Source organism: Hippocampus zosterae, chromosome 15, assembly GCF_025434085.1.
Source record: "Hippocampus zosterae strain Florida chromosome 15, ASM2543408v3, whole genome shotgun sequence".
In the NCBI taxonomy this organism is placed as follows: Eukaryota; Metazoa; Chordata; class Actinopteri; order Syngnathiformes; family Syngnathidae; genus Hippocampus; species Hippocampus zosterae.
Genome location: NC_067465.1, coordinates 1,886,261 through 1,913,996, shown reverse-complemented (window position 1 = coordinate 1,913,996; position 27,736 = coordinate 1,886,261). Strand labels below are relative to the sequence as shown.

General features: G+C 44.5%; 4 protein-coding genes across 5 annotated transcripts; 2 read left to right on the top strand and 2 right to left on the bottom strand.

Annotated features, from left to right (window-relative positions):
• Nucleotides 1-695: 695 nt before the first annotated feature.
• On the bottom strand, nucleotides 696-10,477 carry LOC127615854 (voltage-dependent calcium channel beta subunit-associated regulatory protein-like). Its single transcript, XM_052087182.1, has 10 exons — nucleotides 10,325-10,477; nucleotides 7,261-7,332; nucleotides 5,235-5,380; nucleotides 4,709-4,770; nucleotides 4,467-4,629; nucleotides 3,990-4,170; nucleotides 3,777-3,890; nucleotides 3,119-3,317; nucleotides 2,834-3,035; nucleotides 696-2,521 (listed from the first exon to the last, which is right to left on the bottom strand). The coding sequence occupies exons 2-10, from the start codon at nucleotides 7,306-7,308 to the stop codon at nucleotides 793-795; spliced, it is 2,844 nt and encodes a 947-aa protein (XP_051943142.1). The 5' UTR covers nucleotides 7,309-7,332; nucleotides 10,325-10,477; the 3' UTR covers nucleotides 696-792.
• Nucleotides 10,478-12,350: 1,873 nt separating this feature from the next.
• Nucleotides 12,351-16,135, top strand: LOC127615878 (midnolin-like). 2 transcript variants are annotated; one of them, XM_052087232.1, is made up of 8 exons: nucleotides 12,351-12,462; nucleotides 13,316-13,477; nucleotides 13,873-13,966; nucleotides 14,049-14,108; nucleotides 14,208-14,648; nucleotides 14,724-14,823; nucleotides 15,219-15,419; nucleotides 15,776-16,135. In XM_052087232.1, exons 1-8 carry the CDS (start codon nucleotides 12,368-12,370, stop codon nucleotides 15,937-15,939), a joined length of 1,317 nt encoding a protein of 438 aa, XP_051943192.1. In that variant the 5' UTR covers nucleotides 12,351-12,367; the 3' UTR covers nucleotides 15,940-16,135. The 2 variants fall into 2 exon arrangements, with proteins under 2 accessions (XP_051943192.1, XP_051943193.1); XM_052087233.1 differs by lacking the exon at nucleotides 12,351-12,462 and adding an exon at nucleotides 12,490-13,049.
• A 1,893-nt stretch (nucleotides 16,136-18,028) lies between these two features.
• Nucleotides 18,029-21,571, top strand: cirbpa (cold inducible RNA binding protein a). Its single transcript, XM_052087251.1, has 7 exons — nucleotides 18,029-18,192; nucleotides 18,889-18,988; nucleotides 19,447-19,553; nucleotides 19,633-19,765; nucleotides 19,844-19,985; nucleotides 20,075-20,133; nucleotides 20,620-21,571. The coding sequence occupies exons 2-7, from the start codon at nucleotides 18,889-18,891 to the stop codon at nucleotides 20,631-20,633; spliced, it is 555 nt and encodes a 184-aa protein (XP_051943211.1). The 5' UTR covers nucleotides 18,029-18,192; the 3' UTR covers nucleotides 20,634-21,571.
• Nucleotides 21,572-24,672: 3,101 nt separating this feature from the next.
• On the bottom strand, nucleotides 24,673-27,700 carry ndufa13 (NADH:ubiquinone oxidoreductase subunit A13). The gene is made up of 5 exons (XM_052087253.1): nucleotides 27,534-27,700; nucleotides 26,647-26,725; nucleotides 26,486-26,557; nucleotides 25,962-26,031; nucleotides 24,673-25,276 (listed from the first exon to the last, which is right to left on the bottom strand). Exons 1-5 carry the CDS (start codon nucleotides 27,625-27,627, stop codon nucleotides 25,157-25,159), a joined length of 435 nt encoding a protein of 144 aa, XP_051943213.1. The 5' UTR covers nucleotides 27,628-27,700; the 3' UTR covers nucleotides 24,673-25,156.
• Nucleotides 27,701-27,736: the final 36 nt, after the last annotated feature.

Genomic DNA, 27,736 nt, shown 5'->3' with positions numbered 1-27,736 from the left:
TGTCACATGTCACAGCACATGGCATCACAGTGGCGGTTAAGGTCTGAGAGGAAACGCGGGTGGAGGATGGCCATTAGTAAGGTGCAGTCTTCCCTCGCGCTTCATTGTAGAGTTCTCGTTTCATTGTAGAGAGATAGCTGTTAGAAGGTTTAAAATGACCAGAGGTGGGCATCATCAGTCCGTCACTAAGTTCCTGTCATCGTTTCAAGCCGACTCACATGGGCCCGCTCCGTCCTTTTTTCAGCGAAAGCAAATGAGAGCATAATTTCCACGTCATACGCAGGCAAGCAAACGCACAGATGATTTTTTTTTCTTCTCTTAAACAGCAAGGTGATCGATGAAATAAAAACATAATGGGACTCGTCATTGTGCTCTGTGGGACTGAAAAGTATGCAACACTGTTTCCTTTTTTTTATTTATTTGGCTGTGTGTCATGCGTGCAGTACCTTTGTGTAATTCCGTTCTCGGAAATACTGACAAAAGCTCACCGACAGACTAACGTGCTGACGAATGCCCACCTCTGTAAATTCCTATAACCTGTATGCTAATTTCCAAAAGCCGCTCTAAAACGTTTCGCATCGTACTGTATGTTAGCATTAAGCTAGTGAACTTTTGTTAAATACATTTATATGGTTTTGGTTGAATATTGTGGTGCCAGTTTTCCCCTAAATTTCAGCTGGAAATGACAAAACGGCTTGTAACAAGGGGTTCAATGTATTTGTAACACGCCACATGTCAGACTAATTCACCAAACGGTTTCATCTATGAAAATCTGCGGTACGTATGATGAAATTACTTGGGACTGTGGTCAGGCGAGGCGGTGTGAGAGGCAGCGACCACGCTCTCAGTTCCTCCCTGGCTGAGCTGGGCTCGGCGCAGGCCGCCGTAGAGCCTCTCTTCCACCGCCGCCGCCAGTTTGTCCGTCAGGCTGCTGGATGGGCTGCTGTTGTTGTTCCTGTTGTCAACTTGAGGGTCCATGCAGCGTGCAGGCCCGGCGGCGGGCTGCTGACCGCTTGTGCTTTTTGTATCGCAAGGAGTTTGCCGACTGTCCTCCTGGCCGCCGACGGTCACGTTGGTTGTAATTTCCGAGGCGCCTCCGTCGCTCGACGCGTCCTCTGTGCTCTCTTTGGCAGCCTCCTCGCAGGCCGCGATCTCACTGGCTTCTTCGTCTGCCGCGCTCGCGATGCGCGACAGTGTGCTGTGGTACCTGGTGTCCAGAGGGTAACCGGCACTGTCACCCCTCGGCAGCGGAGTGAACCTCTGCCTCTCCAGAGACGGCGAGTAGCGTCCGCCAGCCCCTGAACCGGGGTCGCTGTATTGCTTATGTCTCTGCCACTGCTTCCGCAGGTGCACTCTCGATCGATGCCTGGTTCGAAATGGCGAATCCGGCTGGTCGAACCTCGGGTCGTGTCGGAGGAACTCGTTGAAAAGCGCATCCGTCTTCTCGTCAATGCTGTAGTCGCGGCAGTGCAGGCGAGGTCGATGAAGACTGGGGGGCTGAGGGGTCTGCTTCAAGAGCTGAGATGAGATGTGGGACATGGGTTCTTGTTTCTGAGGATGAATTGGTTTGACGAGTGGATATGGTTCTTGGAGCGTGAGACCACCCTTGTGTTTCTCCTCTGCGCTTTCAGTTAAATCCTCTTCCAGCTCCTCCTGGAAAAATCTGGTGTCGGTACTCTCGCACACGGAACCTTTTCTCCCTGAGCTTGTGAAGAACAACCTCCTCTCTGAGGCAGTCTTCCCTCGAGGGGCTGCGGGAATCCCAAAAATGCGCATCTCCTCAGGCCCCTTGGATGGCGTTTCAATCGAGGCGTAGCCGCTATCCATCTGAAGGAGCTTGCGGTTACCCACCTCCCCTTCTCCGTCGACCCCGCTTCCCATCTCGCCGGCCCCGGCCGATGCGCCTCTAATGCCTCCGTCCATCACCTCTCCTTCTCCTTCAGGTTCATCGTCCAGGTCTTGGGACAACCCAGGACGGGTTCCCGCACAGCCAAGTGACGAGACGCTTTCCGCATCGCTACGGATGGACTCCCGGTCCGTGCTGCTCTGGTCTGAGGAGGCGTATTGCTCCAAGGAGGCTCGCAAACTCCAGATGTCTCTGTAGAGAGATGGCTGAGCCTCCAAGTTCTCCTGCCGAAGCCCAAATGAAAGCGAAGAACCTGAATCTGCTCTCGGTCTACTCTCAATTTCTAAAAGCGCTTCTTCACCCTCATCGACTTCCCTCCCATCATTTTGCTGAAGATCCGATGTTGCGTTGTCTGGAGTTCTCCTGGGTGAGTCTTCAAATTGACTGACTTTTGTTTCCTGCGGTGGCTCGAACAAGTCGTCGTCCTCTCGAGGTTCGGCGTCAACTCTGCCATTGTCTGTCCTTGTAACTGCATCTGGTTTTAATCGTTCCTCCACTCCTGATTCGTTGCCTGGAATTCTCTTTTGTGTCTGTTTGGAGCAATCGTCTGTTCGTGGTTCTTCTGTCCTGCTGCTGTGACCACTGACCTCCACAACCACGGCCTCCAGATTTAGCCTGAACACAGTGAGAAACCGTTTATTTGATCAAAGACTGTGTGGCAGAGGTGGACTCGGTTTTTAGTAATTGGGACGTGCTTTAATTGGGACATTGCCCCATTACCCCAAAATATTTCTACCTCCTCCCACTTTGCTTTTCTGCCAATATGAGATGATAAAGAGATGTGCCCCTGCATGCGGGACCATGTTCGCTTCATTCAGAATTTTGCCACCGTAATTTGGCACTCCCTTTGAAACATGCATGTTCAGACTTGAGACTCACTTATGCCTTGCACATGTGTGACTTGCCCCTACCTCCACACACATTTACCTGTGGATAAAAACTGAGGTGTTGTGACCCATGGACGGTTGAGACAGAGACTCAGCGGATAGAGATTGGAGGCCACTGGTTTGACTTGGAGTTTGCGGGAAAGACCCAGTTGCATCATTTCGGAGAGAAGAGTCATCCTCGGTATGATCGGTGGTTTCACTTGCAGCTCTCTGCCTCTGGAAGGGTCTTCTCTTTGGGGATCCTGGTCGACAATCCCATACAAAAGATAACATGACAAAAGGTTTTCTCGCAATATCGCGTGAATGCTCATACTCCCTTACAAACCTTTAGCATCGAGACTGGCGGCCCGGTGGCTCCGGTCAAATTTCCATCGCTTGAAATATGGCCCGGCTCCCTCCAGGCTGGTGTGGCGCCGCAGTTTTGACAAGAACTGTAAAACTGAAGTCTGGCCAGGAACACGGGTGGTCTCTCCCCGCATGGCGTGTTCACTCGGGGCCTCTACCCTGCCCCCGAGAGCCTCCAACTGACCGGCACAATGAAGGGATTGAGGGTGATCGGGATTAAAAGTTTGTTAAATTGGCAGTGAATGGTAGTGATGAAGCCGGTCGAAGAGTTGAGCAGTGAAGGATCTCACGGTGTCACTAAAATGCAGGATTCAGTTCTTTGAAAGCGTCACCTTAACTTCTAACATTAGTTTGGCCCCAATGTCATAAGTAGCAGCTCCCAAATTATACTTTGGAAAGCATACACCTTTGGCCAAATTTGGTAGAAAGGGGAAGAAAAAAAAAAACTTCAAAAGCTTTGCCTGATCCGACTGGTATCATAGCGAAACCGAACGGTTCCACCTCGTGGAAGTGTGGCTAACGGCAACCATACGCGTACCCTCCCGGTGACTCCACTGAAGCGTCTAACTCACAATTTATTTTATTTGAAATGCAGTCTTAGAATTTTTTTTTTTTAATGACAAACGGCTTATGCTCACGGTCAGAGACCCCCGTCTAGGAATCTGGTCCAGGACGATGGAGTGATGCGTGTCTCCGGGCAGACCTCCGCTCAGGCTTTGACCCAACCAGTCGGAAACTCTTCTGTCAGTCGGCTGGCACAGAAAGACAACATATTCTCACGTCAGAATTTGATATGAATTCAAATGTTGGGGTTTTTTTTCCTCCTAATTGGTGGTCTTGATCCGAGTTACCTGGTAGACGGTGAGGGGAAGTTTGGGAGTCGGCGCCTCACTAATGTTGACGGAACTGCTCTCAGTCGAATCACATTCCATGATGGTGAGGATCTTGAGGTCGCACGGGGCCGGCGGCATGTGGAGGTGAGTCAGACGCGCTTTTTTCAGGTGGTGAAAATCCCCCTCGGTCAGAGTGTATCTGAAAATGCAAGGGTGTACCATCTGAAATCGTCGATTCCCAAACAAATGGATTTTAATTGTATTTTCCAGAGAAAATGTCCCATTCTTAAAGGAAAAAAAAATGTAGGCATAATGTAATGTTGTATTTTTTGCTTCAAGTAAAATTATATGTGGAGGGGACACGCATATATATACTGTAGATATTGTGACATCCTTGTTTACCGATATGCCATGCGATTTTTCTAAAATGCGGCTCAATAAATACGAAGACAGTCGGAAACGTGGTTCTGAAAGAAGAGCTGATGTGGAGCGCACCTGCGTCCTTTGTCCTCTGTCATCTTCTCTTGTTCGTACAGAGCCGATTCGTTGAAGGAGACTCTGCGGCCCGTCAGCCCGGTGGAAACAAACCTCTCCGACTCCCCGTCGTGGCAGCTCGAAGCGGAGAGAGCGTCCGTTTCATCCAATCGGATGGTGATCTCTGAGTGACACGTCGGAGGGAGAGGAGTGACGAGGCAAGAGCGAGAATGTGTGGAAATGCTGACTGCGTGACCTCTGACCTTGGGTGGGCTGAGAATCGTCGACGTACGTGGTGTTTGTCTTCTCAGGGTCATCACTCGCTCTGAAAAGGACACGCGTGTGCTTTATCGCCGCCCGTCGGGCATCCATTTTTGGCTTCGTTTCCAAGATTGTTGCCGTCCAATGAGAAGCATGTCAATGTCCAAGTTTGGTGAGTTTGGTGTTTTTATTACATTTAGTGCAACAGCGCTTAATTGTTCACCCTGTCACTATATGTTGCTGGCAAAGATAGAAGAAGACACGTTATTTGTCGTACAGTCATCATTTTCGTGCCAATTAAGTGAAATTGGCTCAGCCTGTCGTTTGTCATTGAAACAGCTTATCGGGGCGTGACTGGCCCATGAATATTATTTTCACCTTTTCAGAGGCAAAAATTCGCATGGAAAGTGAATAATGGAAGCTTTCCGGGAATGTACAGTAAATCGTTGCGGCCGCATCGCGTTGTTTTGCTCGCATTCATCCTGGTATCGAGTCAAAGTGAAACTCTAAAGAGTGTGGAACACCCACCTGGAGTAGCGCCGCCCACCCATGCAACAGCGGTGGCAGAAGAGCAGCAGCAGGGAGAGCAGTAGCAGTGTCCCCCCGGCGAAAACACTCAGCAGCACCAAGAGCAGCACATAATTTTCCACCTGGCCCGCCGACAGAGGCACATCCTGGTGGCAAAAAAAAAAAAAAAAAAAACTTCCAGTACTTCCACTTAATTGGCGCTGTCGTTTTAGTTTCCCAAAACAGATGAAGACCTTCTATTTTGCACTTGGCGTATCTGCGACACCCACGCCGGCGTGTCCTCGATGGAAACGGTCAATGCTGGTATAAACATGCCACTCGACACAAAAAAAAAATCGCAAATCGCAAATGGATAGAAGCTCCTCAACTCACTTTCATTTGGTTGCTTGCCACCAGATGGCGCCAAAGTAATACTTTGCACTTTCCCCCCCGAGCGCAAAAATGGCAAATAACGAAGGGTAGCTGTAAAAATAAATACATGAATCGGCGAACGGTTAGCTGAGAACATGATGGGGGTCAACTTTATGCTTGGGGGGGAAAAATATGCTGTTATTGTCTCATGTGACTAATGAATTGACTTCCTCAGTTTGAAATCCGGTGCCGGTTTAGTTGAACACAAAGATGTTGTTCACTTTAATAATTTTGGGGCCAATGAATTCAATTTGGATCATTTCCTGCAGCAAGCTGTCGGAGATCACTTGATTCGAGTTCATCCAAAATAGGCTGGGCTGGGTTCCAAATTCCCTGACCCACATCCTGAACAGGATGCAAAGTAGAAAATGAACGGATGTCTGGAGGTTAAAGCCGAACCATTTCAAAAATTATTTGTATTTATTTGTTGACAGAGTGTCGAGCAAGACCACGAAGAACGTCGTCCCCACGTTTACATATCATCATTTAACGACAAAGGAATAGTTCAAGTATAGTTCATCGTTTGTAATCTGATTTACTGATTTATTTTCGCGCCGCAATTGCTCGGTTTCATTTTGTGACATATTCGCCCTTCCAAGACGGCAAGCCTACGTGTTGAATAATTAACAATTTCCGTCTTAATTCAATGTTCATTTGCCTTTGTTTTTTGCGTAGAACTGTAACACAATTGCACAATTAACTAATTGCTTTTGTGTTTTTTAAAACGTACACCTTTTGTCATTCTTGTCGAGCACCGTCGGACCGGCTCGCACATCTTACTTGTCATCTCACACTTTTTTTTTGTTTTTGGGACTGCGTTAGTGAAGCCGCACGAGTACACTAATGAATTCTTCCCCTGAGCTCGGAATCTCATTGCGGGATTCGTCGGTCAGCTAAGCGGCGTATTATTTAATAAGGATTAGAATTAACACCGACGATTTGCTAGCTCCTTGCCGTGATTCTTATCCCCAGACACGCTCACACGTACCAAGAGACGGCGCTCTCTCCGGTGAATAGTCTGTTCATCTTGGCCGAGCGAAAAGCCTCGCGGACGCTAATCGAAACGTCAGCCAGACCCATAATTCAATTTTCGAGTGCTTCTCAATGAGTGGGGAAATGAGGCCTCCGAAGGCTAAAAATGGAAACGGAGGAGGATACGGACGCACATGAGCAATCCCCGCGGCGAGCCAAGTGAGCCTGCATCTGTTCTGATGTGACTTTCCGACGAGGCTGCGAGTAACTGGGTTACTGGGGAGGAACGAGTTCAAGACGGACGTGTTGCAAAGTTTCAAGCACCGCCAAGGAATATGCTAATTACACGTACGAAAACCTGACCGCGGTGACGTGAAAATTGGGTAGCGATCAATTATTTGGAATTCTTTGCTTCCAATTGTAGCCAACCCCTCCTGCATATCCCAATGCCCTCATATGATGTATTATTATAAAAAACCGAAAGTTATAAGTAACATCTTTCATCGCCGAGCGTGCGTACGCGCCTCAGGGAGCACGTGTACTTGATCCGCTTTGACTACAGATCAAGCAGCCCCAACATGGACCCACTTCAACGTGATGAGCTGTTTGCGTGAGCGCGCGTCGCCGGCGCCGGGTTACTCACTGTTGAGTTCTCCGTCAGACTTGTCAGAGCGGGCGAATCATTGCTCATGGTCCAGGTCAGCGTGGGCGAAGCCTGCACAAGACCACCAAAAGTCAGAGAGCGTCCACAAACACCTGATCTGTATTTTCTTTGCGTTCATGTGATTGTGACGGATCGCCGGGTGATTAAATTTCACTCCGGCGCTCCGGAAATTGGACTGTATGCCTCTGAATGACGTATTTGGACATATCGTGACAGGCAGGACAACAGATGGCAGAAAGTCCAAATACCAAATGCATCTTGAAACAATAGTACTCGAAACTACGGAATCTATTCAGTGATCCATCAAGTATTCTAGCGCCTGGTGTATATCTCGGGCTTGCTGTATCAAATCTAGAACCTGTATGTTTCAAGAGACACCTGCTAGCTGTAGCACCTGCTTTCTGTAGTACCAGTTGTAGCTACAATTTATTTCGAGATAAATTGGCTCTAGAATCTGCTGTATTCCATTCCTGCCGTACCTACACTGTCTCGTATCAAGTACAGTGTACAGAATTGTCGAGTTCATAATCCCTGTTTATATCGTATTTTAGCGAACACCTAACTAATCCGTATCTGGGTTTTTTTTCTACAGTACCCTTCGTACCTATTGGCAGCTCTGGTTCAGACATGTAAAAACCCTTCAAGTGTATTATCTCGATTTTTTTTTTAATGGCAGAGGCATGCTTTCGTCCTGAAAATGGTCGACATGGTTCACCAGACAGAATCAGGCCTTGACCATGTTCCATCTCAGTCCCCAGACCTCAACCCCAATTTAGAACCTGGCAAGCGAGCTAAAGAGGAGGAGGACTCGGTTCCATGGGCTGATTTAGAGAGATTGTGCAAAGAGGAGTGGTCAGTTTTCAATTTACATTTTTTCTGTAGTCTGCCATCCTGTGAAACTGTTACAGGAGAAGTTTACGGTGCTGTTTTATTAGCAAAAGGCCCTTGTATTGATACTAGATGGCTGTAGAACATGCGATGTCAAACGCTTGCTTATTTTCGTACCTCACCTATCAAAGCTTTGTCGTAAATCTATATTTTGAAGTATACTATGGCGACCGAATTGCTGTCGTGCTCTCTGCGTGTGCATTTTATCCAGGAAATATTGCGCAAAAAGATGGGGTTTTTTTCCCCCCCGCTAATTGCTCTGCGGCACCTGCATCCGTCGGCAACATACTGTAGATTTGTGATTACCTCGGTTGGCCATCACAGCAAGCAGATGGACCAGTGAGTCCTGGGTGATTGGATTACAACCATTTTTGGGTGATTATGTCAACACTGTCTGATGAAAATCCCCTGCACAGGCGGCTATAAACACGGAGGGCAATTACATAAACTACGGGACTGATTTTCTGTTTTTCTGCAACACTCCTCTAAAGCTGTTATCTCTGATTACAGTCATTCCCAGCTCAACAAATAATTACAATAAAAGGCTCTCGAACAATCACATGTGGACACATCCACATGGATGACTATTTTAGGAGGTTAGGGAGGGGTGGATTAAGACCTCCCGACTCCCCCCCCCCCCCCCAAAAAAAAAAACATGTTATCAGTTTTTGGACCACACTGCCGTGAAGGTAATGGATTAACCGAAGACAGGTGCATTTGCAGAGATACTGTCGCTTTTTGAAAACGCCTACTTTGTGAAACGCTCAGCCGGATATTTTTCTGTTGCAGATGTTTCCGAGGGTTTTTTTGTTGTTGTTGTTGAATAATCCCCGTCTTTAAAATGGAACCTTTGCATGTTTGTGTATTGCATGTGAGACAGAATGAGGCAGAAGTGCTCAAATCACATAATTATGTACACATCAAGTCCTTGGTAGCATTCCTGATACACGCACGCACACACACACACACACACACGTAGAGCTAACTGCTGCACATTGTCCAGCCATGTGACTCAGACAGTATTTTATGTAATATCTCATACATACAGTACCAACAGTGCTAAGGTAGCTATGTTAAGAATGGTGAGTTCAGCAAACACACACACACACACACTCACTCTATTTTCTGCTTACTCCGGTTAATGAGTCCGAATCAGTGGATCATTTCGTTTTTTTTTTTATGGAAAGATCATATCGGTTTATCAATATTTTTAATTGTCACTATAAGGCCCACTTTGATGACGTTTATCACGAACTGTGGAAAGAAACGGCAGCTCATTATGTGCACAAAATTCAAAATAGTTTGGATTATACTATAATAATAAAAAGTTTTTATTTCTGGGGGGGTTTTTTGTGTGTAGGATTTTTGTCATGTTCAGAAACCAAAACATGAAATTTGTTAAAAAAAAAAGGGTACAATTCTTGTGAGCATAAAGTGTTAAAAAAACAAGTACAAAACTTTCACGCACCCCAAATGTGTAAAAAAAAATAAGTTTTTGTGTAATTCATATTTTTTGAAAATCTATTTGTATTAATCAGGAGAAATATTTGTGGAATCAAATTGAACATGAAACAAGTCATTTATTTTGAGTTTTTTTTTAAATAGTAAAAGTAGCACTCATGTCCCTTTTTTTAAAATTGTTTTTGCACCATTTTCCTGAGGAAAGATTTCACTATTTCAAGTAAAAGAAATGTTTTGTTTTTTTAATTTCAGGAAAAAATGGCTAACTCAGTTAAAAATGATTCAACAAAGAATTAATTTGAGCAAAAAGCATTAAGCTTGCAATAATGATAATAATTATTATTTTTATATGAATAATATTTTTTTGTTTGTTTTTTTTGCTTTTGTTTTTTTTGTAGAAATCATCCATTGATGCCGGTGACGCATAGTGACAGAATGACAGACATTCCTTTTCCACTCGATGGCAGAGAGTACAATTATCCTGCATGTGAATCCCACCTCACTATTTCAGGACACCTTTGATTACAAGTACCTCAACAAAGCTGAGGGGGAAACCGGTGTGCACTCTCGTGATGCTTCCAATGTTTGCACCAGTTGTGCGTGTGATCGGGTGGGTGCTACTCAGACACTACAGTTACTTTTCACAAAATGCATCTCATCTGTTAGCGTTGCGTGTGCGCGCGCGGCATCTTACGTTCTAAACAGAAGGTGCTGAAGCCGCGTCCCTCCGCGGGGCTGTCACTGCACGGAGACCCTCATCATCATCATCCTCATCACCATCCTCATCCACTCTCCCGCGTCCCACATGCCCCGCTGCTCCCAGCCCGCCTGCGTGGGGACAAATCGCGGTGCCGCGCGATCAGCCACGACTGCATAGCCGCCACTATCTTCTTATGCAATCAAACTATAGTATCAAATAATCATCATCAACTCGCCTGCGCGCGCGATAAACGCTGGTGGTCGTATAGTGGTGGTGCGGGTCCTCCTCGGTGAACTCGGGGCTGATCCTTGGAAACTCGCCGAGCCGAAGGTTTCGGTCCAGCCTGGCCCCTGTCTGCATCCTTGAATCAGGGGGAGCTTGGAGATGTGCAGGAGTTATGAATGAAAAGCGCACGCCATTGGACACACCCACACTACCCGCCCGTGGCTGCTTCCGACGCACCACGTGACCAGCCCTGACGATGCTGCTGCTCTTGATGATGATGATGATGATGATGCGAGATGGCAGAGACTCCCCATGCACCCCCCGCCCCAACTCTCCCGCCCACCCTAAGACTCCCCCGCCCCCTCCATTCACAGCTTGCTGCCATTCATCGTCTTACAGTCGATTAGAGGAGGACCTTCGAATGTGGTGCACTTGATTCAGACGCATTCTTTTTTAAGATTTTTATTTATTTACGTCAACGTGTTTTCCATTGAGTCACAGGAGCGATGAACGTCATCATGCAAAGACGTTGTTGTAGTCTGACTTTCCACCAGAAGGTGGCAGTACTGCGCCATCAGCAAGACCGGCCAAAGCCTCCATCGTGGCCATGAGGCAAACATTTAAGTTTAGGGACCAATATTATATTTCTGCAAATAACTTTAATGATCAACTCATTCATTTTTTGAACAAAAAAGAAAAGTGTAATTATTTTTTTAAAGACACTGCATGGGTGAATTTACAGGTGATATTATTTCAAAGTGATAAACCGCTCTAATAAATGAATATGTAGATCGACTAAAACGTTTTAAAAAACAAATGGTATACTATGCAATTGTAGTAAAAGTGCCATCTGCCATCAGGGACGGGATACACCAAAGACTGGTTGCCAGCCAGTCACAGAGTACAATTTTGAGTCTCGGTGATGCTATGTAAGATGGGGAGAGCATACAAACCCTTAAAAGCAAGGCCAGTGCCCAGATTCGAACTCCCAACCTCAGAACTATGAGACAGAATTGGAACCTACTTTCTACCGTGTCTCCCATTTGTGTTTTTCACAACTCTTGTGCATCCCAAAGGATACACGTTGAAATAGTTCACATTTCTTTCGTGTGATTGTGGCCAATATGCGAATTTTCAAGCTCTTGAGGTGTGACATGCCAGACATTTTGACACATCTGGGAAATGATGGCAACTGAGGCCAAGGAGAGGTGGGAGGAATGCGAAGGAGAGGAACACAGTGTCCATAGTGCGAGTGTGTGTGTGTGTGTGTCTTTGCTCCATTAGCTCTGACGTCAGAGCTACGTCTATGCATGCACCGGGGAGAGCAGGACATCCACTGGAATTGTTCTTGGCGAGGCTCTGAGAATGTAAAGTAGCCCAACCCTCCCTTCTCACAAGCTACGCTATAAATGTGCCCATTTGGGTTTATGAGTGAGTGAAAAGAAGAGAGCTCCAGTGCGCGAAGTTCATTGCAAGGAAAATGCTGTTTACATTGTGTGCGGAGGCGCTCATATACGTCGCAATACCATTGGCTTGAATGATTGCAATGTGTCTTGATTGCAATTGGAATGTGAACAATGAGAGCTGTGGGTAGGCGATGTTGGAACGAGTGAAGATGTGACGGAGACCGGAAAAAGAGGGGGTGTTGTGGGTGTGCCTATTTTTAGCCCCTGTAAGGAGACACGTATTAGTCGCATTTCTATGCCCTGGCAGGCTGTGCTCTCTTCCGTGCATCATGTGACAGGTGGCAGCCCCGAAGCCCGGTTGCGCACCAGAGGTGTGACGTGAATACTAAAAAGGCCGGGATGAGAGATGCGTTTTGTTCTCACTGTTTCAACACGTTTGTTTGACAATGCAGCGGTGCAGTGTTCCGATTGGTTTTCTTACCAAGGACATCATACACGGAGGTCGTGTTGTTATTTTATAATTTGCACCAACTGATGTGATTGTTGACTCGGATTTCAAAGTCTGTGTGTTACCACGTCGAGCTAATCTGCTCAGGATTTTCATCATCAGCGTTGCTGCGATATGGCTCTGTGTTAGCAATGTTAGCACGGTGAACGATTGATTGCACACATACTCTGGCTTGCATCTCAAGCAATTTAAAAACAAAGGGAGTCACCATTTTTTATTCAATACTTCTGGGGTTCTCATAAGGCCGCACACTAACCAGATGACAAGAAATGGCATTTTAAATAAGGATTAAATACAGTATTAGCATATTTCTGTTTTTTTTTTCATTGAAGGAATGTCGGCTACAAAACAATATCTATATTTTTATGCTCCAATGCATATTTAAAGATCCAGTCTTGAACATGACAAGAACCGCAAATACTGTGATGCATCGCCCAGTCCTACAATTATTTTTTCTTTTTTGATTTGGGGTGTTTTATCGGAAAGAAACCTTCACCTAATGACGACCTTAGGGACAAAAGTGGGCGGTACCTTCTCGAAAGGAGCCGTTTGTCTTGGACGACGCCTTCTTGGATTGGCTGTGAGTTTGAATGGGCGGGGCTTACCAAAGACCGCCTTCTGTTTTAGTAAAACGGCTGCAGACAGACTAGTGACGACGACTCACGTGCTAGCTTCGGTTTCTCCCACACGTTGACTTTCATCTGAAACCGTAGTCGTCGAACAGTTTGAGGGATGATATACTGATGGAACGTTACAGAGGGGTGTCGGTTTTTTAAACGAGGTGTTTTAATTGCATTCCTTGCCTGGAGTGTGTATTTTACAAGGGGGCGTTGGTCCTCTCTGTAGTCACAGCGGCTCCACGATGCGTCTGATCGTCGGCTCCAGCTCCATCGGAGGCCAGTTGGAGCTGGTCGTATCCAGACGGGAGACTCTGGACGGGCTGAGGACGCGGCTCTCTCGTCAACTTAATGTGCACACAGACAAAATCATCGTGCTGCACCAGGACAAGTAAGCCTCCGACACTTTCTTGATCCCGTGGAGGAAAGTAACGAAATCCAGCCCGTTTTTCCACCGGGTATGTGTATGTTAGTTGAGTGTTTTTTTTTCTCTGATGGCATTTTACTAATCAAGTAAAACGACAGTCAAAAAGGTTTACACTTTCCAGTAGAAGCCACAAGGTGGCGACAAAGTCATATGTTTGTCTCATGGGAGCTCCTGAATTCACTTTAACGTGATAGTTCAAAACAAACGAGGTGAGTTTTTCAGAGACTAATGGAGGATAGCACCACCCAGAGGCCTTTTTTGGTGGCATAAACATCTGTATACTTGAGTATAGACTATGAGTACTTTTGCCACCTCATTCAAACAATACGAAAATATTCTCTCCTCTTGCATTGTGATAGGCAATTGACTGCTGGCAAACTCGTGGAGCAGGGAGTAGAAGATGGCAGCAGACTGACTTTACAGGTGCCTGGAGTAGTCAGAGCTGGTTTATTTGTAAGTTTCCAAAACACAGAGAGCGAACACGACCAGACATTTTTGGTGACACTTCATATTCATTCATCATTTTCCTCCACAGTTTTCCCGTGCCAGAGTTGAGAGGATGGTGGAGGTTTTGGAGAGGTTAACGGAACGCGAGGTGCTGACTTTACTGCAGTGATTACCAACTACTTTAGATATATAAAAAAGTGGCAACTTTTTCTAACTTTCCAATGTTTCTTTCCCAACACCCTTGCAGATCAGCGATTTCCTGTCCGGGCGTTCACCTTTGGCCATTAAACTGGCACTGGGTGTCCACACAATGCATGTGCAGCTGCAGCTGTCTGCTCAGGATGTGGCTAAGTTGAAGCTGGACAAAGCCCCGGGGGCTATTAGCAACCCACCCCCACAGGTCAACATAGGCCAATCTGCTTTAAGCTGCTCCCCCAATGACACAACCACCACGCCGCCATTTTCTTCCCCCCCAGTCACATACGCCGCCGGCTGCACGCAATCTGGCCGAGCTGTTTCTTCTATGGACTGCCACCGCCAAGCAACTGCCCATCACTCCCGTCCACACGCCACTCTTTCAACGCCATCATTGCACTCCGCTTGTCCGCTTCCAGTCACCACACCGGTTTGTTTCAATGACTCCATGATGGCACCTCAGAGTCCGTTACCTGCCCCCACCTTTAGAGAGGTCAGCCCTGTTAGATTGTATACATATTTCTGCCCTGGACAAAAGACATGGTTCATAATCTGTTTTTTTTTACAGTCTTTTCACTCATCCTCTGCTGAGCTGACCAAGCAACCAGGTGCAGTCATAGAAAGTTTTGAGAGTCACTCTCAAGGGGTTTTCTCTGGAACTTTCTCCGGTGAGTCCTGATTGATGAAGAATTGGTCATGATCTGCTGTTTCTTGCAAAGTGTGGTGCAAATATTGGGGGTTTGTAATTCACATTTTTGATTGCTTGAAAATCACTATCTTTTAAATTTGACACAAAGACATTTTCACATATGTAAATATATTTACACACACACATGCGCAATCAGTTCAGGGTGTCTCTTGGCCACTGTCATCTTGCCCACAACTCAGAAAATCAATAGAAAATTGGTGTCTGAAATTTTTGTATTAAATTGCTGAAATCTTAAAAGTGTCAAGCATTTCTTAATTAGGCTGGACAACACTGAAAAATCACATGACAGCGAATGTCTAATGATCTAACTAACTAACTTAACTAACGATCTAACTTGATCTGATTCCCCTTCAGGCACCCTGGCGCCATGCAGCAGTCGCAGTGGCGTTAGCCATCGCTGCCGCGGCATCGCCGTTATTCTGCAGATCCTCGATGACCTCCTCAGAGCCGCCTCACAACACCAAGGGGCTCTGACATCCCTTTGTCCCGCTTCGGACCCTACGGGCCAGGGACACTGCTGCGAACAAAGGGTCGAGCCCGTCAGTGAGGCCCTCGGTAAGCTCAGCCACGTCGTCGCTTCCAACTCATTCACTGACCGCCATTTTCAGACCCTTCTTCACCGTACCACGTGACGCATATTTTTGTCTTGTACCGGTATTTGTTATTGGCAGTGAATGAGTTAACTCGGAACAAGACAAGCAATTTGCAAGTACAAGTTCAAATTTAGAAACACTATGAAATGAAGAGAAAAGTATTGTAGAAATAAATGACCGGGATTACAATGTCATGGTGCAAATATTAGAATTGAGGTTGTCAGTGACATCACTGTTTGCGATAAGTGTTTAGACCAGCATAGGAAGCCTATAGACTGTGAATTGAATCGCCTTCTCGTCTCTTATCCACTGCTGAAGAGGCTTGCGGATTCCACACAAAGTCAGAAGAGAATCGGACGTTGCACTGCAAGCTAAAGCGCGTCCAATCTCTGATGGACCAGCAACGTCATCACAGGCAAGCTCGCAGAAGTTCCCACTTTTCACAATCAGCTCACCCGTTTCAGCGTCACCATCGGCCCTGATCTCCACAGGAGTGGACTTGAAGTTACGATGGGCGTCATCTCTTGTGCACATGCTACTGTTTATTGAATTGTGAAGAAGAAAAAAAAACGCACACAATTTGGGTCATTTAATACCAACGTATCTTCCTTTGCTTATCCATAATTTAAAAGAACACTTTGCATTACACTTGTTGTCTGCAATACAATTAGTCTTTTTTTTTTTTAAGTGTGAAGTGAATGCTTCGTGTTTTTTTTTGTTTTTTTCTGCTATCCTTAGAGGCCAGTAAGTGGCAATATTTACATTACCGGTATTTGACCCAATTTAGTTGCGGCCTCATAACCGGCTTGAGTCTTTTGTAGGCTGCTTCAGTCGGTCAAGGTCATCCAACAAACACAATGAACTGTGAACTGAAACAACAACAAAAAATGTGATTGTATTGTCAAAACGTAGAGTATCATGTCTATGCAAAGGTCTGCTCAATCGTAACACAATCGCACAAAGTCCGGACAACGTGTTCTCTCGTCGTCCATGTTGCTGAAATCTGAACGCGGGAGGACTCTTGTAGCCAATTTCATTAAAAACAGTGATCAACCAAAATATGTCTCAATTCCATCCAGCCGTTTCTCAAATGTTTACACTCATTAGGGTGATCTGCAGTGTGTCCAAGTTTACTCAGTGCGAGAGGCAATGTACGCGCTACACTGGTCGTCTGTCAATTGCAAGCAATTATTTGCACTCAGACTTTTGGATCATGGACCTGTCATGCATTTTGGGGGTAATGTGGGAGGAAGCTGGAGCACATGGAGAAAACCCACTCAAGCACAAGGGGAAAATGCAGACTGCACAACAAGGCCAGAGCAGTTTCAAATCCTGCCAACCACTGACCCACTGTGCTGCCAGGCTCAACTCCATTCTGTATTTATATATTGAGCCACTCCATATGAAATGTAATTTGATAATTGATTTGACAACATGCCTTTCCGCAACATTCTACTTCCTCTTAATTCTGGATAAAAATGGACAGCCCGGAGGCTCTCAGACTCCACCGATGTCCAGAGTACGGGTACATTCTCTGATAGTGCTTGTGTTGTTCCAAACATTTCTCATCATAAAATGGGTGAATCTCAGTTTGCAGATTAGCAACAATGGAAAGCAGTGCCTGCCAGAGGCGTTATAAAATATTACTCGACTTGATTGAACTTGTATTAAATACCACTGGCCTGGTGGTGATCAGTGTGTGCTGGTGTTATCGAAAACACATTGCAGTATGCGATATGGTCTTTGTGTACTTCCCAACATATTCTCCAGCGCATTTTAACGTTTGCAAGCATCTTCCTCGAAGATGTCCAGATGTACTATAAACTGTTCACTGTCCATCTAAAAACACAACTTCTGAAATTATTTACAGTATTTCAATTATAACATTCCTTTTTTTTTAAAACACACAAAAACACATAACCCCGTTCGGAGATAACGGCTCCAATATTTTCAATATTTCCCCAAGCGTTTGATTTGTATTATGATTATACCACCAATTCCTTTAGTAGGCGCTGTCAAGAGGAAGCAACCATTTTAAGTAGTCGTAACGTCACTTCCGTCACATGAGGTCAGCGCCACAGGCAGACTACCTCCGTGGACCGTTATGACCGCCATGGTCACGTGACACGTGCTTGGCTTGGGATTCCTTTAAATACAGGCGAAATAGTTTAATAAAACCACACATTATAACGCATAAAGCATTTTGATGGTGCGAATATAAAGAAACGGGATCTTGCCTATAAAAAAAAACAAGCTCGTGTTCGTCTTTGTTCTTTTGAGATTATGTTAACACGAGGCTCAACCAGGAAATACGGTACACAAGATTTGCAAAGTAATCTACGTAACACGGATGGGATGATTTCGTCAGAATGTATAATGCTGCGTTACAGGGAAAACATCACGATCGCGTATTATGACCCACAAAGCAACGTAATTGTGCTTTTTTCATTATTTTTTTTCAAACTGGCGATACAACTAATTGTTGTTAACCTTCATTTATTGGGTTTACATTTTTTAAATCTACATCGCGAGATGAAAGAGATGGCAGAAGTGAGCTTTACTGAGTAAAAGCCATCGCAAAGTCGACGAGTTGGTGAATCACGTGATCCGCCCCAATTGGTCCTAGCGGTCCACGGAGAGCTTCGCCACAGTAAAAGCGCTTGCACTGTCTCTTACCGCTCTCATTCCCTCGGTAGCTCCTCGCAACTGTTTGTGAATTCTTCATCCTTCGAAAGGTAGTTGCTCTTATTTGCTTCTTTAGTGCATCCGTTTTTTAATCAGCGGTAATTCTACAAAATCAAATACGTGTACCGTACCGAGTGTTTTTTTACAATGCTTTATTGTTATTTATCTACGTTTGTGCAATGCTTTGATTCGGGGTTGTTTTCTGGGGGGGGGGTGTACTGAAATAATTGTAAATCGCTCTTAAAGGGCTTAGGTTAATTCGTTATTTTTGATTATTTGAATATAAACGCTCAAATATATGCTTGATACATTTTGTGTGGTGAGATATTAATGTGGAGCTGCTGTATTTGATGCAAATCCGGCAGTGATGGCAATTTTGTGAAACAAAGCGGGCAGAGGGAGGTCTGCACTTAAAATGGCGCCAGAAGAGGGAGAAAAAATGCTAACCCGAGTTAGCAACAGGCTAACACAACTGACCACGTTTGCGGCCTCGGGGCCTTTGAGCTCCCATTTCCATTAATCGGTTGAATTCTCGCCAGGATAGAGTTTTTAAAAAATAATCCGGCCTGATTCGATTACTCAAACAGGCCACGGTTGTTTCTTTTATCGCGCTATTTCTGGATGTATAACCTATTTTAACCTCTCGGTGTGGCGCAGTACGCAATGACGTCGTTTGAAAACCATGTTACGAGAAACTCGTTCCAAGATTTTGTTTGTAAACCCGCTCCCCCACCCCTACTTTGAAGATGTCGGACGAGGGAAAGTTGTTCGTTGGAGGTTTGAACTTCACCACGACCGAGGACTCGCTGGCGGCGGCCTTCGGCAAATATGGAACCATCGAAAAAGGTACATTTTATAGTAGCCAGCGGCTCAAATTATGGTTTCATTCTTATTTCATTGGTGTTGCACAATAGAATGAGACATTCAATGATCAAAACGTCCTCGTTTACCAATCCACCACTACATTCAAATTATTTTTAAAAATCCAAATTCAGACCACTATTCTTGACGTCCTAAAAAACGCGCTGCCTTCCACATTTCTTGGCAGGTTTTCGCATTTAGAAATGCTCGGTTTTCCCACAAATTCCATGAGAGAAATGCAACACCTTTTACTCATTCAGAACATCTTGCGCTATTTACGACATTCCACCTTTACCTAATTTATAGAGTAAATTTCCAAATGCATAACTCGCCTTTACATTTTAATGATTTTATTCTTTTCCAAGAATAAGGGCTCTGTGCTGCAGGTAGTCCTTTTAATTGTTATTGATTTTTCTTGTGTGTGTGTGACCCCCCACCCCCAGTGGATGTGATCAGAGACAAAGAGACAGGAAGGTCTCGTGGTTTTGGCTTTGTGAAATATGAAAATGTGGAAGATGCCAAAGATGCTTTGGAGGCCATGAACGGAAAGGTAAACCACACTTGGATAAAAATTCAAGTATTACACATCAAGGATGGATTGCTGAGAAGATAACAAATGTTGTCCATAGACTCTGGATGGCCGGTCTATCCGTGTGGATGAAGCTGGGAAGGGTGGTGGTGGTCGCTCCAGAGGAGGGGGATTCTCCAGCGGTGGACCACGCGGGAGTGGCGGAGGCCGTTTTGGAAGTTCCAGAGGCAGAGGTGGGTGTACTGCTATAAACTTCCTTGTATACATACATGGTGCATTTTAAAGCAATTAAAAAATGTCTGGTTTTTAAGGTGGTTATAATGGAGACCGGAGTTACGGCGGCGGCGACAGGGGTTACGGTGACAGGAGCTTTGGAGGTGGAGACAGGAGCTTTAACAGTGGGGGCGGCGGCTACAGGACTGGTGGCTACTCGGGCGGCTACAGGGACAATAGGTAGGTAGTGCATCTAGACGCGTTGTACTTTGACTTAAGGGGCCCTGTTGTCTTGAGTTTTTTAGCACTAAAATGCTAATTTCTTCCAGGGGTCAAGGCGGCTATGGCGGCGACCGTTCAAGCTCATACCGCGATGGATACGACTATGGTAGGCATTGATGTTGAATACATTTATGTTGGGGCTGTAATCACACTTCACTGTCCAGTTTGAGTTTTATTTTCCTTCTCCCCCCTTGGTTTGGTTTTGTTTTCCCCTCTTTGGGTAACTCGGCTTTTAACAGTTTGCCCTTTTTAAAAACGGTCAACTGTTTCGGGACCACACGCACACACACACACCCAGCCCCAGCATATCGCATTTGTCTGTTACACCTTTTGCTGCTCGATGCCGAGTCGATGTGCCTTTTGGGGAGGCTACCAAACGTTGCTATCCGCATCACCCTGCATTGCAACAAGGCCGGCGCACGATGACATAGAGGAGTTGCCTCGCTCTCAGTGAAATTGGGAGGAAAACTGAGGGGAGGGGCCCCTTGTGCAACATAAAGTGTGGGAGGGCTTCTGGACTGTGGTGGGTTGAGTGGGATGTTGTCACGGAACTTTCAGTGTCTTTACCTGTGTGCCCACTTCTTATCCTCAGCTGCAAACGACTAAACATCTCCCTGATTCAAGATCATCACTTGGCTGGCTGTATTTCAAAGATGCGCTCCTCAAGAAAACCCGTCCATGTTATTGCTGACCTTAGTTTTGTAGTTCTGTTGTAGTAACAAAAGCATCTTAAAAGAATGTAGCCTTGAGTTTTTGGTCTTTCGCTTTTTTAAAGCAAGGAGGGGGGAAACAAAAACACGTGTTTAACAAAAATTACAGTTATCGGTCTTTGCTTTGCCCGGGGGGCACCATAAATCTTTTCCCAACTATGTTAACTGATAAACTTAGGAGTTGTAGTTCAATGCCATGAAGCCCAGAATTTGGGGGTCAGACGAGTCCATGGCCTTCTTTTTATTTTTTTTAGGATCTATACTTTCTCCAAAACGTTGAAGTGTTACCTGGTTTTCAATTTTTTTATTTAAAAAAATTTTGGGGGCACTTTTGATGGGTTTCATTCGTGTCTTTCTGAGGTTCCAGCGACCAGCCTCTCCCGCCATTGTTTTAACTCTGAGGAAAGATACGAATTTGACCAGACAGACTGAAAGGGGGATAGTGTAGTTTTAAGGCCTAAAATTCGTTCTTCAATTAAACTTGGGTTAGTTGGCGCCTCCTGTGTGTTCAATTTCCCAAAAGCGTGAATTCCTTTCAGACTGGTGAACTACAAATCCGAAGGGGCCGGCTGTTCATGAAGTTGCAAATTGCAGCATGCAGTCTGTCCAAGGTATCTTCTGTGCTCTGCTCAACATCTGCATTTAAAAAAAAAAAAGTGCTGTAAATTGGACTAATCCTGTCGAGTGATCGAAACAAAATGTAACTCCGTTTCCAAAAAGTAAAATCGTAATCGGGAACAGATTTGTACTTTATGTTCTTTGTATGGGTTTTTTTATTTTATTTTTTTTGTCAGCTCGGCTTCACGGAGCCCATTAAACAGATTGTGGAAAATATTCTTTTGATTCTTGCCTCAAAAAGTGTCGCGGGGGAGGGACTCGATTCAAATTTTATGTACAGTAGTTAAATTAGGGATCCATTTGGATTTAAAACGTGAACGTGATAAAACAAAGCTGCTGCTGCTGCTGCCGCCGCTCGACCACTTCCCAATCTGAGCCTTCGTTGAGAACGTGCCGCTTGGCTCCGAACGAGTATTCGGACTTTAGCTGGGCACCCTATGTGGCGAGGTTGAACCCAAGTTTGGGTTTAACGAAGCGTGTCGTTGCTGGGAACATTTAGCTGGTTTTTGGTCATGTTAATGCTTCATTACATTCAAGAGGTCAGCTACTTCCAAATCCTACCAAGTCCTTGGAGAGTGAAGCGTTGCGCCTACCCAACAAGTGCTGCTCAGAGATGAAAGCTGCTCTCTTGCCTAGGTCATATGTGGAGAGAGAGTAGGCCAATGCACGTGAGGTAAAAATCTCCTTTTGCTTTGCTCACATCCTTCCAACTCAGTTGTCATTGTTTCCATGAATGCCCTCAAGTTCGGTCGCCCTTTCTAGTCCTCTGCCTCACAAGCCGTCCACAAACATGACATGGCCGCTAGAGCCTTTTCTCCGAATTTTTTTTCTTTTTTTTTTAAGTACCTGAGGAATTGTTTGTGAAGCTCCTGGAATGTAATACTCCATCAGTTCACCAAAAACGAAAAGAGAAAAAAAAAAGCACTGGCCTCCCGAGTCATGGATTGTACCGACCTGTCCACTTCAGTTCACTGCATTTAGTCCTCTGATTTGCCCCCTGTAACGACCCACCAAAGTATTCTCCCGCCCCCCAAAAAAACTGTACTCTTACGTCTTGAGTATTTTACATTTTAAGTGGTGAGTTTCAGACCCATGAATAGTGTTGCATGCTGTTGGATATTATTTTGTGTGTGTATTTGGGTCGCTTCGTTGTTAGTGCACAGACTTGACACCTTGTCTTTTTCTCCAGGTTGAAGTGATGATTGGACTTGGTGGATGTCGCAGCTGAAAGAGTTTCCGCCTGGGAGCCACCCGGCAGTTGGTGTGCAAGACCGGTCGGGGCAAGTGGGTATGTTGTTTTTTTTATGCCCCAATTTACAATTTTTTCCTAGTTGTGAGCAGATTCACTCCAGCTTTCATCAGCCACCAGATTCTTAATGGGGAAGCATACACGATTTATACTGGGACTTACCCAATACGCCAGTGTTTTGGAGATTAAAACATCCACAAATGCCATCATGTTGGGGGGTGTCAGTGCCAGAAAAGATTGGTGTGCAATGGGAAAAATTGACTTGTAAATGGACTAGTTTGTATTTTTTTGGACCAAAAAAGGCCTATTAATGTTTGCCAATTTGCTTTGTATTTGCTGTTGCTAATGAATGTTGTCATATAAAGACCCATGTCTTATTGACCAGAAACCCCCCCCCCCCAAAAAATAATGTTCATGTTTTGACCCAAGACTGTTGTGTGGCAATTTAAGAATATTTTGTTGATCTTGAGTTGGCATAAATTGAAATTCCAACAAATGCCTTGACAAAATGTCATGTAACATTTTTCCTAATGGGGCTTTTGATGTTTCTGTATGACTTAACATGCCTCTCCAAGGAAGAAATAGTTTGATTTTGGGGAGGGGCGAGCAGTTGTACATTTGGCCCTTAAATGTCTTGCACTCTAAAGCCTGTCACTTGTGTGGTGGTGTTTGATCGATGAATACTTCTGACCAACGACAATCATGATCGTTTTGTTTTTGTTTTTTTTTCTTCAGGCCCAGTTTATTGCTACAGGGAAGGCTGACGAGGTGTGGCTCAGTGTCCGTCATCGTAACTATAAAAAAAAACATAATACCAGAGATGGACTGATGCCTCCATTGAAGGAGTTTCAACAATGTGATATTCTGGAAAAAATGTTTCTCTCTAATTATGAAATAAATGGAGTAAAGCTACGTGGACTGCTTTTCAGTGTTTCCATGATTCATTACCATTATTTCATTGACACACTTAAAATGTTATTCCTTGTGCATCTTGTTAGATGACTCAATTATGCACCATTTGTTCAAAAAGGTAGAATTTTGATAGCCGCCTATAATAGGAGCCAAATTGTTTTTTTTCTCCTGTCCCCCCCCCCCAACCCCTTTCGGTTAAAGCCGCACGTGATTAGTCAAGATCCGTGGTAGAATAGGGAGCGGAGGGTTACGCACGCTGCAGTGAAGAGAAGGGGGAAGAGTTGGAGACATTCACAGCAGCACACGAACTGGAGACGGGGAGACGAGAGAGATCGATAGCGCTACAGAGAAAAAAAACTGGAAAGGTGAGAAAATGGATAGGGAAACTCAGTGAAATTTGGACTCATTTCAACTTATTTGATAGTTCAAAGGCAGCGTATAGACTGTAAGGTTAAAATATCCAATATCAAAATTTAATTTATGATTTGTGTGGTAATCAAAGCTTATGTTGTGTGACTAAATAGTTAAAAGCTTTTAAATATACACAGAGATTGGAACTTTTTGTTGACCTTGTTTTGAGATGGGTCTTTGTTTTTGTACTTGGTAATTTATTTTTTGTAGCACTCCCATGTTGAGTATGTTCAGAATAATGTATATAAAGCCATATAAATAATAAAAAATTAATATTCTGTGTATTTTTTTACATTGGCAATTCATTTTACATTATTTTTGGTTGGTAATGAAGCAACAAAAAGAAACAGGTATTGGAAGGAATTTTTATCCCAAAAAAACGACCATGTATAGTAAGGCGTTTTTAACCGAAAAAAAACAACCATGTATAGTAAGGCGTTTTTATCCCCAAAAAACGACCATGTATAGTAAGGCGTTTTAACCGAAAAAAACGACCATGTATAGTAAGGCGTTTTTAGCCGAAAAAAACGACCACGTATAGTAAGGCATTTTTAGCCGAAAAAAACGACCATGTATAGTAAGGCGTTTTTAGCCCAAAAAAACCGACCATGTGTAGTAAGGCGTTTTAACCGAAAAAAACAACCATGTATAGTAAGGCGTTTTTTGCCGAAAAAAACAACCATGTATAGTAAGGCGTTTTTAGCCGAAAAAAACCCGACCATGTATAGTAAGGCGTTTTTAGCCGAAAAAAACGACCATGTATAGTAAGGCGTTTTTAGCCCAAAAAAACCGACCATGTGTAGTAAGGCGTTTTAACCGAAAAAAACAACCATGTATAGTAAGGCGTTTTTAGCCGAAAAAAACCCGACCATGTATAGTAAGGCGTTTTTAGCCGAAAAAAACGACCATGTATAGTAAGGCGTTTTTAGCCGAAAAAAACGACCATGTGTAGTAAGGCATTTTTTGCCGAAAAAAAAACAACCATGTATAGTAAGGCATTTTTAGCCTTTCATCGATTTAACCTGCCCGGCCTGAAATGTTAACTTACAGGCGCATGGGAAACGTGAGCCCATCAAAATGCTCAGTCCTTAAGTCAAAGTAGTTTGTACACAGACACACAAAATGCCAGGAAGTGGGAACAAAAAAAATGCATGTTTAATATTGAACATTTACAAAGTAGACGATGCCACGGGCGTTGGATCCACATGCTGCCGAGGAAGTGGGATGATTTAAACATACCACAAGAAGCCAAAGCGCTTATGTAAAAACTCTTCCCGTGGCCTGAGGTTGAAGAGCTCCTCTGACATGGGGGCCACCCAGCGATCTGTGTGGAAGACGCTCTCGCCCACCTGCAGGAAGATTCATGTTTGCTTCCGTTGATTATTCCAAGCAGAAGGGGTATCATAGTGAGAATGAGCTCTTTGTATAATATTAGGTCACAAGCTTCGCATTGGTGCCTCAGTGTGTGGAATAAGATGGCATTTTGGGTATAAAAATGGCATCCAACTACATATTTTCAGTAATGGGGCCGCAATCATTTTTAATTTCACACCCGAGTTCCAGGCCCATCAAATTGGGAATATTTACACGTGAGCCTACCATTATTTGATAATCGATTAGTTGTCAATCATTGTAACTGTGAATTGGTTGCATTTTGTATTTGTGTTTAAGGGGCGTGGCCTCGCAGGCGTTGCCTGGTTGACAAGCTCCAAGTTGCGTCTGGGCGTGAGTCGTCGCATGCAGCAGCTCTTGGGTTTATGACTGCTTGTCACGTTTAATGACTGGCTTAAAGTACCTCGACCACGCCCTCTCCTCGAAGGGCAATCATGACAAAGCGTCCATGATTCCTTTGCGTTGTTTTGGGGTTTTTTTTTAACCACCCGAGAGACGAGCAGTTAATAAGCACTGGTAAGTGGAAACGCATGAGCCCACATTCCAAGTACTTGGAAGCGCCATCGATTTCAGAGCGAGTGCATTAATATTGCTCATGACACAATGGTAAATGACAACCAGACTTTTTTTTTTGTTTTTTACCTTCCACCCGGGAACATCCTTCATGAGAATCGCCTCCTCTTCTAAATTTTCCCTCAACATCCGCAAGTTCCTGACCAGAGAATGAGAGCAGTTAAAACAGATACAAATGGCACATACAAAGCAAGCCATATTTCGTTCAAATACCACACTTTAAATTCAACTAATAAATGAATGGACTTTTCTTCATTTATTGAGCCACGCTTTCATCATCATCACACTGTCCTCAACAAACCATGTTGAACATTATCTGTTTTTTTGTATCAAGTGGTTGTGCCTTCTTTCATGAAGTCAGTTTTTTTCTTGGCATGCACGCTGTTGACTCGCAAGCGAGTTGGTGGCTCGAATTACATCGAGTGGCGCAACCTGTTCTTCAGCTACCCAGGAGGGCAAATGAGGTGTCTATTTGAGATGAGGTCATGTGATTATTGGAACAATCTATTCGACTCCGGGCCACTATTTGAGGAATGATGACCGTAAGGATGTACACTCAACCACTTTGTACGGTATTTCTGTTTTCCCTCTACCTGCGGTCTTGCTCCGCCTGCAGTAGCGGCATCATAGCTATCCTGGCTTCCAGCTCCTCGATCTGCAAGCGCCTGAGGGTCACAAAAGACACAAAATTTAACAATCAGTCTCCACATACCACGGTTCCCGCAAAATACAGCAAACACACAGACGTTCCTACCTCCTCTCACGGTTCCACTTGAAAATTCTCCAGTAGCCGAACAACATGAGGCCGATGCCAATGCCAAACATGCTATAACCTGTAGAATGAGGATTTGTGAGTCTAACCGCATAGGTCGGTGATTCCCAACCACTGTGACGCTGCAGTGGGAAATGATCCAATATCACTTAATCTGTCCAAAACTTTTTAATGATGTATCTTTGTTCATTTATCCAATCCAATGTACCTACGTGAGCGGCATACGGTGACAGACAAAAAAAAACTATAAAACAAATCTAATACTCTAATACTAATGTAGATTATTAACTTGCGTATTCGTCAGTTGCCATTTATACGATGGAATAATAGCTTTGTGTTTAACTAAAGAGGCCATCATTTCAACACTGAGTAAATTGCAGAGGTGGGTGACTTGAATGTGACTTAAGTGGCAATTTTCAGACTTGAAACTTGCTTGGCTAGAACTTAAGACTTAACTTTGATGTCTTTAAGCTCACGCGATAAGTATCTTCTTTTTATGTTTAGAAAAAAATAGAAATTAGTGTTTCAACGATCAAATTAAAATCCCTTTCATTTATGGATATAATTTCCCATAAAAATTCAAGCCTGGCTTTCAGCTATTGAGGGTGGAAGGAAATGCTTAGCGATGCTTATGCTTATGATTCGAGGTCAATAATGATCATCAACATACATGTAGAGAACATCTTCGCATTGCGAATAGTGTACCCCTTTAAGGAGTTTTAAACAAAGTCAGTTATTTCTGTATTCAGCCCATTGCCGTAACCTGTTAGCTGTTAGCTTTAGCATTGAGCCGCATGAAGTAATGATAGCCCGTGTGCTTAGTAACTACAAAGTCGGTGATTTAGCAAGACTCAATGTGGTGCGTGTACCCGAGAGTCCTCTTTTGGGTAGATTTCTCTTGTAGTCGAAGGTGGCATAACCTCCCGGCGGAGGCATGTCCTGCTTCACCTTGGAGCTCGCCATCTTGCCCGGGTCTCCACGGTACAAAACAAAACGGTGACATCACTTGAACATCTCTTCTTCTCTTTGACTACAACGAAGGGCGTTCGAGCGCCCCCACGCGACTGCCTTG

Coding starts and splice junctions, on each gene's coding strand:
- LOC127615854 (XM_052087182.1), bottom strand. CDS start 7,308: ATGAGCAATGATTCGCCCGCTCTGACAAGTCTGACGGAGAACTCAACA. Junction 4,771..5,234: donor GGTGGGCGGCGCTACTCCAG/GTGGGTGTTCCA, acceptor TGTCCTTTTCAG/AGCGAGTGATGACCCTGAGA. Junction 3,318..3,776: donor CTAGACGGGGGTCTCTGACC/GTGAGCATAAGC, acceptor TGTGCCGGTCAG/TTGGAGGCTCTCGGGGGCAG.
- LOC127615878 (XM_052087232.1), top strand. CDS start 12,368: ATGCGTTTTGTTCTCACTGTTTCAACACGTTTGTTTGACAATGCAGCG. Junction 12,463..13,315: donor CAAGGACATCATACACGGAG/GTCGTGTTGTTA, acceptor TCCTCTCTGTAG/TCACAGCGGCTCCACGATGC. Junction 14,824..15,218: donor TTTCTCTGGAACTTTCTCCG/GTGAGTCCTGAT, acceptor ATTCCCCTTCAG/GCACCCTGGCGCCATGCAGC.
- cirbpa (XM_052087251.1), top strand. CDS start 18,889: ATGTCGGACGAGGGAAAGTTGTTCGTTGGAGGTTTGAACTTCACCACG. Junction 18,989..19,446: donor ATATGGAACCATCGAAAAAG/GTACATTTTATA, acceptor CCCCACCCCCAG/TGGATGTGATCAGAGACAAA. Junction 19,766..19,843: donor TGGAAGTTCCAGAGGCAGAG/GTGGGTGTACTG, acceptor CTGGTTTTTAAG/GTGGTTATAATGGAGACCGG.
- ndufa13 (XM_052087253.1), bottom strand. CDS start 27,627: ATGGCGAGCTCCAAGGTGAAGCAGGACATGCCTCCGCCGGGAGGTTAT. Junction 26,032..26,485: donor CAGGCGGAGCAAGACCGCAG/GTAGAGGGAAAA, acceptor TTCTCTGGTCAG/GAACTTGCGGATGTTGAGGG. Junction 25,277..25,961: donor AGGATGTTCCCGGGTGGAAG/GTAAAAAACAAA, acceptor ATCTTCCTGCAG/GTGGGCGAGAGCGTCTTCCA.